The sequence below is a fragment of the Musca autumnalis genome, unplaced genomic scaffold (assembly GCF_047663935.1).
Source record: "Musca autumnalis isolate F117 unplaced genomic scaffold, ASM4766393v1 scaffold_2, whole genome shotgun sequence".
Lineage (NCBI taxonomy): Eukaryota > Metazoa > Arthropoda > Insecta > Diptera > Muscidae > Musca > Musca autumnalis.
In genome coordinates this window covers 258,593,180-258,604,350 of record NW_027411755.1, presented here as the reverse complement: position 1 = coordinate 258,604,350, position 11,171 = coordinate 258,593,180, and the positions used below count along the sequence as shown (strand labels likewise).

Here is an 11,171-nt window from a genome sequence, read left to right as displayed (position 1 = left end):
TTGTTTACGCAAGTTGTATTCGCTGTCCTCTATACGACGCTGTAAGTTTCATTAGGGGCAAGTCCATACTTCTTGAGAAAATAGCCTGAAAGTTACAAAAAACCTTATGACACCGTGTGTAGTGGTTGGAGCGAAAGATAACTCTCGAACGGATCTTCCGATTCGGTCCAAAATTTGGCTTTCGTAATATTTTGTCCAAACTTAGTTCAAGTTCAAAGATGGATTATATCGGTCCACTCCTTCCGGTACCTCCCCCACAAAAGTTCGAAAATGTTCGGAAAATTTGTGCGTATGATAACTTTTGAAGGGAGCAACCGATTTGGTCCATTCTTTGTATATTATGAAATTTCTACCAGACTTAGATGAGGTTCCAATATAGACTCAATCGCTAAACTCCTTCGAGTACCTCCCACACAAAATTTTGGATAAGTTCACTTTAAACCCTGCTATTCAATCACTTTGATTTTTGTTGAGGTGACTTACATTCGCTGCCTCAATTACGATGGTAAAAGTTGTTTCAGGGGCAAGTCCATACTGCTTGAGAAAACAGCCCGAAGGGTGTAAAAACCCCCTATGGCACCCCCATGGTCCATATCGGTCCATTCCTTTAAGTACCTTTTCCGCAAAATTTTTGAACTTTAATCCTAATCAACATTTTTGTCGGTTCATGCGACTAAAATTTTGAAACCCCCTAAATACATAGGTTTTTTGTGAAAAAGTGTTTCAATTTTCACAGGCTGAGGGTATATCTCTGTCGGCAAAGCCGACTGATACTTTTTTACTTGTTTCCTTTATGTTATCGCAAAAATTAGTAAAAATTAGTACATTCTTGCAGTTCTGGAACAGACCAAATATGAAATATACGTATTTACACTTTCGGAATGTTCTGAAGAATTGCTGAGCACATTATTTGGACAATTTTTATAAAAGGTTACTTGGTTTAACTCTCAATAGTTTTATTTATTGACTACAATTGCAGAAATTATGTAAACTTTTCTATATTTTATCAATTTTGATTGCAGTTTGTCCCAGTTAGTCTCTTTGACACTTAATTTCTACTACTTTAGGGCTACAATATTGCTGAAGACCGCAAAGCAAAATTCTTATTAGTTTCTGAGATAAAGCCTGGATAAATGGAAAAAAGCTTCGTTATAGCCCGGTTTTGGGGAGGCCATAAAATCCAAACCCGATCTAAAAACCCGAAACCAAAATAGGGGTTTTATAGTCTCAATATGCACTTTCAGAAAATGACCATTAGTGTAGTCTAACATTCGTTTTATTTGTATAGGAATTGAGGACGTTACTACATCCAGACCGAAGTTATGCCAAAAGGGTACCTGTTTGCCTAGGAAGTTGCCGTTCACTGTCCTAAATTGCAGGAAGATGTTTCTTTAGGATTTTAATCCATATGAACGATTTTCCTCGTTTTTAGTGTGGAATATCTATTGACGGTCGATGAATCGACGTCTTGAACGCCTTCGCGATAGCACCTTAAATCCTTACGGATATATCGCGGAGTTGGATGTTCCATCAATGTATGATGGTTGAAACGGCACGGAAGATAACACGCCAGTCTGGTCAACGACACGTTATAGCTCTGTTCCTTTGCGTGCAAGAATCTTCAAGTTTTACCAATTATTACTCGAAAAGTTTACAACTTTTACTACTTTTGCCGGTTTTACCATTTTCAAAAGTAAAAGAACAGACCATATGTTGCATGACTGACAGCGTATTGACCTACTCTGAGAGTTGTTTAAAGCTGGGTAAAGAAGTCCAGACCGGTGCAGCATCGTTTAGAACTGAACGACCGATGTGTGGTGGAATGGAGATTCGTTCTGAGGGTCGCCGTTATTATAAGAAATTTACATTTTCAGGTGTAATCTCCCGAAAATTGCTGAAACCATGTTGGTGGGTGTTCAGATGGAAGTACTCCTTCAAGTACAGGTAAAAGGAGAGAAATTGGGCGGTGTATTCTCCATTGTTAGCGTATTATCAGTCTTCAGAATCGAAATAAGTCGTGTAACTTTCCAGATATCAGGTATTACCAATTATGCTTGAATTCCAGAACTGTGGTCAAGTAACCTAAGCCTGTTGGATGGTTTGGATTTGAAGACAACCTCCCTTCCATCAGTGAATGTGGAGAATAACGGTTGCATATGTCTTTTGAGATTCTTGAAACTCCTCGAAACAACGCTTGTCCCTGTTCTGCCAAGATGTATTTTTAATATATTGGAAGCTGAACCATTGCAGCGTACTTTGTGGTATTTGGAAACAGGGTGCTATATAAAGCGATAGGGAGATAGCTTTACATCTGGAATTGATTATTGTAGAGAAGTCCTAGTTCAAGAAAGCGAAATCGAATTCATCCATGGTACAATCCATGGTAGAATAAAGTAAAGGTAGGTCACAGCTAACAGCTGATTACAATTTTTTTCTTTTTATGGCCTAATCTGTCAAAAGCAGGGTTGACATTTTGTACTGTTTTTGATATTATGCAATCATAAAGGTAGATGCATCGCTGAATTGTTCCAACAAAAAACTTCTGCTATAACACTATGGGCCATTATTATATGTGTTCTTTTACTATCTGATGGATTTGAAAAGTCAAAATAAACTAATTTGGAGACATTAAAAATATAATTTTTACATTGAAAGTGAATGCCAAGAAGCTCCTCCTTGAAATTCAATCATTACTTTCAACTTTAAGTTAGCAGGAATGCTATAAATCTGTTCGGTAAATCCAAACTATAATAAAAGAAGACTTATACCCCGTTTACATATAATCGGATTAACCCAGTGGGTTTGGGTTTCAGCTGTCATTTCCATTGCTTATACTTCAACTAAATCCTCATATAGAAGGTTAACCCTGCAAAAATCTATAATATAAACACCGTGTTATAATAATGGGGGTTAATCTTAAAATTGAAAACAAGAACAAAAAATGTGTATTCGCGTGGCAAAATAAAATTGTTGATTTTTTTTAGCAAAACTTACGAATGAACAATTTATCAAATATTGATATTAATTTAAATTTGTTCCAAAAGTACGAGAATGTAAAAATTACAATTTTTGTAAAAATTCTGCTGACATTTATCTGCAAATCGGATGCCAGCAATGCCGATGTCAGATTAGCCAAACTTGCCTAGTAGAAAATAAGTGAATGGCATTTTTTCACTGTCATAAGTTTGTGAAGAACTTTTGCTATTTTTGGAATACTTTTCCAACAAGAATATTCTGGAGCCTAGCTAAAGAAATGTTTTTAGACTATATGGCACTTTTAACATATAAGAAGTGAAACTCTAAGTTCCATATGTTTTTGTAATACGGGATAGCTATGCAGGTACATCTACCATTATTATTGTACCATGCCATTTGACGTTTTAAGCCATGGCTGCAGGGTGGCATTTCTCAGTGATTTTCATACCTGTCCTACCTCTACTTCATTGTACCATGGTACAATCATTTGGTCTGTTCCTTTACTGCTGAAAATGGTAAAACTGGTAAAAGTTGTAAACTGCTCCCATATGAATGGTATTGCGTCTGAAGTAAAGGAACGCTTTTCGAGTAAAATGTGGTAAAACTAGAAGATTCTTGAACGTAAAGGAACAGAGCTGTTATAAGGTAGGACCATGGCACAATTACCCAGGTAGTGGCATCGTAAAATTTTGAATATGTTATGTCAAAACTTTCTTTATGTTGTTGGGGAAATTACAACAAAAATAATTTTTTTATAAAGGGATTTGACTTTTCATATTCGATCAGCTGGTGTGATACCACTACCTGGTAGTTCTGCCATGGGTAGGACATAGCAAACAGCTGATTACAATTTGTTTCTATTAGACCATGTTTATACTATAGCCTTTTGAAGGGTTAACCTTCTTAATAAGGCTTTATTTGACATATACGCAAAGGAATTGACATTTGAAACGTACTATAAGGGAAAGCAAAATGTGCAAATGTGGTCAAAATTGTAAAAACTTTTTAGTTCTCGAACAGAGCTATACATTTTGTACACAACTGTACACACATACCATGTACTTAAATATGAAATAGATGATCGTACAGTTTTATTTGTATGAAATGATGCTTACTGTCAGAATTAGTGTTAAAAGTTACTATCAGAAAAAAGGATAGCAATGTAATTCCGAAGAGGATCATAATTGTCTAATATTTGTTACCTGATAATAATCTCAAATATTTTCCACTTATGAGTTTTTAACACATTTTTCCAGCCTGTTGAATAGTTTCCCATTATTATCAGCATGTGTCCTTACCCACAAGCATGTGTCCTTGAGAAAAAAGACGCAATGCCAGCTGAATGCCACTGTACCTGATAGTTTTCAGGGAATTAGAGTTCGAATGTGGCAATGCTAAACTAATATTTGTTTTACATTGGGCGTCATTTCGTGATTTCGAAGGCGCTTCGTGAAATCAACATCGAAATCACAGTACACATGATATACAACCGCAGCACTTTTCACGTATCACACAATAAACAATGTAGATGGTCAATTGCTGCAACGAAAAATTTATCTATGTTTACATTTACAAAATCCACTCGATTTCAACTGTCAATTCCATTGCTCAAACGTCAAATGAAATCGAATCGATTTCAGATGAGTTTTCATTTGACGTATACGCAAAGGTATTGACAGTTGAAATCAAGTGGATTTCGTAAATGTAAACATAGTATTAGTATCAAAATTTGTAAACAATGTAAAAAAATATTAAATTACTTTGTTACAATGCTATTTTTTCATTGTGTACCCGTACTTTTTTAATGGTAATGTTAGAAAAACAGCAAATTGTCAAAAATTGCTTCCCCATAAAAAATTATTAAAACGGGAATGGAAAAATTGCTAAAACGTCAGCAGAAATGTCACAACCGCCAAATTACATTGAGTGGAACGTATTTTATGAAGGCCTTTATAAAATTTGAAGCTGGCAACACCCTTACGCTAATTGTCAACAGCTACAACTCTGTGTGTTGGCGATTGGCAACACTTCTCTTCTCATCATTTTCTTTTAATTATCAATTCCACATTCGCCAATACATTCTTACTCAGTCACTTCACGCGTCGGTTTGTTGGTTTCGGTGTTTGCAAATTCTCGAAAATAAAAGAGCAGATTAATTAACGAAGAATTTTGTACTTTTAAACATTTTAAAGTGAATTTAGTTAAAAGTAAGTGAATTCTTGTGTTTTGTTGAAGAAGAAACTGTGTGGAAAACGAAGATATTGCTTCGATTTGTTCTTGTTGCTTCTATCGATTTTTTTTTGCATTATCTGACTAGCATCTTTTCTCTCTCCCTCTTACACTTTTGAAAACAACGCTACGCTTACCACAAAACATTTTACATTTTTTAACGAAAAAAAAAAAAAACAGAATCAGCAACTATTTAACAACTTCTCGCCTTCATTCTCTCAAGTAAAAACTTTACAAAAATGAAATCCAAGAAAAATGAAACTGACGCATCTGGCAGTGGCTCTTCGGATGAGGAAGCAGAGTATGTTGTGGAAAAAATTTGTGCACGTCGTGTACGCAAGGGAAAGGTGAGTCAAACCGTTTAGCGTAACCCCTCCATATATCAATTTTTCCTTAAATTACAGATTGAATATTTCCTCAAATGGAAAGGTTATCCAGAATCTGAAAATACTTGGGAACCAGAAGAGAATCTCGATTGTCAAGATTTAATTCAAGCATTTGAAGAAGAAAGAACCAAGGAAGAGGTAAGACTTGGAAAACAAATGTCGAAGATTTATTTTTCATGATTATTGGCAAGAATATACCATCGTTGTGTGCGTGTATTTTTTCTGTACAGCCTGTTAGGGTTATGAAAGAATTTACATTTACTGCCTGTCCCCTGCTTGTTGCCTTCGTTCGTCGTTGTTGTTGTTTGTTTATGTTTTGGCGGGATATTCTATGAAGTTGGGTTTTGTATAACAGGGTGACGCCTAGCTTGTTTGGTTTAAGCTATGAACGAACGCAAGAGCTCTCAGCTTATATCGGTGGCGTAGAAAATGTAATGTGTGATAAAAGGAATTTATATTCGTATTTTTATGGTAATTGATCGTATAAAAATTTAAATGTATTCTTTTTCAGAAATTGGAATATACAGTTAATTGATGGATAGAGAGTTTGGAAGTGATTTTCTCCTTGTGGCAACAGGAAACCAAAATAAAATTATTTATGAGATCTAATCTGAACATTTCAACGCATACAAAATATGCCAGTGGAGATATAGGGTGGAACTAAATTAAAAATTCAGTTCAATTATGTATATCTATTTTATACTGATGTATTCGCATCGGTTTCAGTACAAGCTCTTATCTGCAAATAAGCTCATCTAAGAACAATGCTGTGTATGCGGAAACTCTGCATAGTATGGTCGTTCCCTTACAATTAATATGATGGATGTTGGGCAATAATTGACATGTTATACAAGGTGGCAAACAAATGTTTTCAAAACCTAATGAAGGTTTCAAAATACCACATTTATTCGGTAAATACTTAAAAATCATGAAATTTTATGACTTTTATTCTTAATAATGATTAACTACCAACAAGTATCAACAATATTTGGTACATAATATCCCTACTAAGAGGGCTACCGTATGGTCCAAGGGGGTACCAGTTCGTATTTTATGTAAACATTGTCATATATGTCTCAAACCGGGAATATCTGAAAACTAAGACGTTTAATGAGTTTTTTTAGTTCACCAGGATGGACTGCCATTACAATAAATATTGAATACAGAATAACTCCTCCTGATCGAGTTGCCAGATCGACTAAAAAAGTACAGTCGGACCTCGATTATCCGTGATGGTCGGGACCGGAGGCATTACGGATAATCGATTTTCAGGGATAATGGAGGCAATCATTTTATGCAGTTGTTGAACATATTTTTAAGTATAAACGGCATATTATTGTACAATAATAATAGTCAGTAATTGTTGTTATATTTCTAAAGGTAATCTTCAAAATTTTAGAAGGATACATAATACCACTATCATAGTCCCGGTCCACACTATCGTGAATTTCATTAAAAAATTTCATGAAATTAGGTGTTCTTAAATCGAATTCCCTACAGCAATTTTATGATTTTACTCTACTATGGACGTCGATCTAGAGACGCATAATTTCATATCAAAATTTCAGTGAAATTACTGGGGTGTGGCCCGGGACATATTTATCTGAATTGACATTGTCCCATGGTTTTTGTAATACCATTAATACAACAAATTGTGTAATATTGGGAGAATTTCCAGTTTTCTTTTGTTTACCTTTTGTTTGCTTAATCAAATTTACTGGAAAGTGTGCTTTTACTCCCGGATATAAAGTTTATAACGAAAAATATAGGAAATGAAAAAAAATACAAATATTTATTTTCTATTCCGGCTAATGGAGGTTCCCGGATAATCGATTCACGGATAATCGAGGTTCAACTGTACCAGGTCTTATTAACAGAAAAGGGACCACCTATATATGTATGTAGTTCGGTCCAGTGAGCGTTATTTAATGCCTTCTAACCAACTCGGCAGCATTCCTGATAGCCAAAATCTATTGAAATATGCTGCAATTTACATGAAGACAATAAGTTTTTGCAATAGACAACGGTGAATGTATCATCCATCTTAGCCGCTCCCTCCTAGATAGTCTATCTATCCATCCATGGAATTCCATCCATGGAATTCTATCCATCCATGGAATTTCTGCTTTGAGTGGTCATAAATTAAAAAAGCTGACGTGAAGTCATTGTTGTTGTAGCCCCTATAGGTTTTAATTCTATCTTAAATTACATGAAACCCAGGAAAGAAAAGAAAGTAATAAATCAAAGAGGACATTTAATCTTTTACATCCAGTTGAAGTAAGCGGGCTACTGGCGTGTATCCACAGGGCAAGCGAAGAGGTGTCTTGTAATGTGCGGCCCACATTTTGACGTTTGTCAGCGTTCTGAGATATTCAATTTTTACGAAGGTTTTTAATTCGTGAGGAAAGTGCGATATTCTTTCCCTGTTAGTATCTGGGTTTCATGGTGTAGGTGTTCATAAGTGCTTTACAGTGGCATCCAGTGGCTATCCTAATAGCGTTGTTATGTATAGTTTTTAGGATTTTCCATTGCGTATCACTGGCTTTGCGCGTTGTGAGAACAATCTACTTACCTTTTCCCCAAGTGCTACCAAGCTTGTGCTTTGAGGATTTTGTTTCGTGTCCCCGCGTTTCCGGCTACCGTCTCAGCGTCACCTATGTGGATGTTGAGTTTCTGATTTACCTCTTTTGGTGCACGAAGTTATTAGTGTAGCTGTGCGGAAAGTTGAAGGCTTCTATTTGAGAAGAAATCTTTAAGTAACGGGAGGTGTTTAAAATTATTTTCTTGTTCCTTGATTTCTCTGCCTGTTGACATGAAGGGGGCTTTGGACGCATACAAATTAAACTGTAAACTGATCTGTGTCCCCTAAATTCCACATTTGGTGCTAAAAAAAGTGATAGAAAACAAGCTAGCTTAGAGAGAAAAAATAAACTTCCGTTACTTCAAATACAACGGTACCTATAACATGACCTTTTTTCGTTAAAATAAAACTAAAAATCTCAAGCAAATTCATCGTGGATTTTGTTTTGAGTTTTTATTGGTTCTTTTTGCCGTCCGCTGATATGAAGCCTGACGTATTAGAAGTAATTGTATTTGCGCTACAGTTCTATAGAACAACCGGATTTGTTTTTGGACCTTTTTAGTGTATATTTTTAATTGGTAAAAGGGTTTTAATTGCTATTCTAAGTACACACAAATGTAGGGGACCTCTTGAACTAACAATTTTCCAATATATTAGCTGCGACCACAGGTCATAGACCCCCTATAACGGTACCACCCGATTTTATGTGTTTTCAGGATTTTACCAACAATAATCAACCAATTGAATTGAAAAATATCCTTGCCAAAAAATATCAGTATAGGTCCACGTTTTGATATAACGGCACCTCCCATTTTAAAGGTGTTTAATAAAGTGAATAAGGAACATTCCTGCAAAGTGATTCAGTATAGTTCTACGTTTTCATATAACCTCCATATAAAAATATCGATGCTTTACCCTTTCAGTCTCAAAAATAATTTCTGCCCATCTAAAAACATTGTTAAATGTCAAATATATTCGACAAATGGACTGGGAGGGTTAAGATTATACATATACATATGCTTTTTTGTGGATCTGAAAAATAAAAGATTTTCATTTGATAAATTTCATAGCTCTATCTTCACCCGTTTAGAAAATATAAATTTTGGTCACAATCCATTTTGGGCACACTGTGCGGCCATGTAATTAGTCAACTATCTTTTGAGGTTGTTAGGTTGTGTTGTCTCCATAACGTTCTTTAAAAGAATATTATCCAGCTTACTAACTTTAAAATAAAATCATTTGACTATATACAATTTCTTCCATTTTTCTTATTTGCGATAAAAAAATTTAAATATTGCCGGCATCACATGCTCAACAATTTACCTTGTTTTATTATATTTCAGGCTGCTTCAACATCGAGCTCAAAGACAGCTGAAAAAAGTAAAAAAGAACCTTCCAGCGGACGATCAAGTGTTGCTGGTGGCAAACGTAAAAATGAAGATTCAAAGACAACAGGTAAATGCCGCCATATAGACCATAAATAAATCAAAATCAGCCACTAAATTGATTTTATATTTTCAGGCAGCAAAAAGAAACGTACAGATTCCGCCAAAGAAGAAACAGATAATGAATCTGTTTCCGATGCATCTACACGACACTCTGAATTGACTGGCTTCGATAAGGGTCTTGAAGCTGAAAAAATTCTTGGAGCCTCCGATTCCAACGGTGGCCTCTATTTCCTTATACAGTTCAAAGGTGTGGATCAGGCAGAAATGGTTGCCGCCTCAGTGGCAAACGTTAAAATACCACAAATGGTTATTAAATTCTATGAAGAACGTTTATCATGGTATTCGGACAACGAAGAGTGAGCGTTCTGTGGAGTTCGACACAAGACGTGTTGATTTTAATTTTTTTTATTTAAACAAAAAATACTTTACGTTAACTTTTCGTATTAATTTAACTATACTTAATGCAAAAAACAACAAGAAAAAACATTGAAAATACTGTTCTTTTTCCTTATTTTACACATTTTATTTTTATTTAAGTCGTTATTTTGCCTTTCCTCATAAATGAGCTCAAATTACCAAACTATCGGCCCATGTCAATATTTCAACATTTCGTTGATCTTTTAAAATAGTAATAATTTTGCTGACTTTTCCATCTCCTCCTCTTCCCTTTACACTAGTATTAAAATTTAAGTCATCTTAATTCCACGTTATTGTATGACACGCTCTCATTATATGATGAACATCATTAAAACGAGTGGAAGAAAATAATACAAAATTTATTTAGAATCCAGGGAAAATTTATATATTTACTATTGACAAAAAACTTGAAAAAGTAGACCACGGAAATATGAAGGATGTGGCACTTACAAATAAAATATAAATGTAACAAAATCTTAAATAATCATTTTTCGGTAACTTTATGATGTAAAACAGGTACATTGAATTCCTTTTTAATACCTTTTACCATAAGATGGATGGAGGGTATATTAAAATTTTCATTTCCGTTTGCGACACCTAGAAGTATTTGTCGGAGACCACATAAATATATGTATACTAGCTGAACCCGCTACCCCTTTAGATTGATATGCATTTGAAATTTTACGGATTTTTTAAAATCAGATAGAAATAAATTCAAAAATTTAAAGTAAAGTATTTATTGTAATGCTTTAGGATATACAATGTTTTTTGTTTTTCCTTCAGGAGCGTAAACAAACTAATCGGCCGGTCTACCAACACGTGAACATGCAACGTAGAGCTGACCATGAGAAAAGCAAGAACATGCTAAATTTAGGCCGCATACACGAAGAGTCTGCCCTTGGGATTTCTTTATAGTCAATGCAAATGTCAAACGTACAGGAAACTGCAATCTATTAAAATTGAAGGGCGTTTCTGTTGCTATTAGAGGGATTCGAGGTAGAATTACATCTGAACCTATATACTTCCCAGTAATAATGGTTGCCTCAATTAAATAGTTATGTAGTTTTTTTACTGTTAACCTTGTACCATTGCAAAGGCGAGGTGGGTCTATGTTTGTTAATAAAATAATAGGAA

General features: G+C 34.9%; 1 protein-coding gene across 2 annotated transcripts; it reads left to right on the top strand.

Moving 5' to 3' along the window:
* Nucleotides 1–4,984: 4,984 nt before the first annotated feature.
* Su(var)205 (Suppressor of variegation 205) lies at nucleotides 4,985–10,518 on the top strand. Of its 2 annotated transcripts, none has more exons than XM_073964633.1 (5): nucleotides 4,985–5,183; nucleotides 5,386–5,552; nucleotides 5,610–5,729; nucleotides 9,516–9,627; nucleotides 9,694–10,518. In XM_073964633.1, the coding sequence occupies exons 2-5, from the start codon at nucleotides 5,445–5,447 to the stop codon at nucleotides 9,978–9,980; spliced, it is 627 nt and encodes a 208-aa protein (XP_073820734.1). In that variant the 5' UTR covers nucleotides 4,985–5,183; nucleotides 5,386–5,444; the 3' UTR covers nucleotides 9,981–10,518. The 2 variants fall into 2 exon arrangements, with proteins under 2 accessions (XP_073820734.1, XP_073820735.1); XM_073964634.1 differs by having other exon boundaries at nucleotides 5,041–5,183; nucleotides 5,429–5,552.
* Nucleotides 10,519–11,171: the final 653 nt, after the last annotated feature.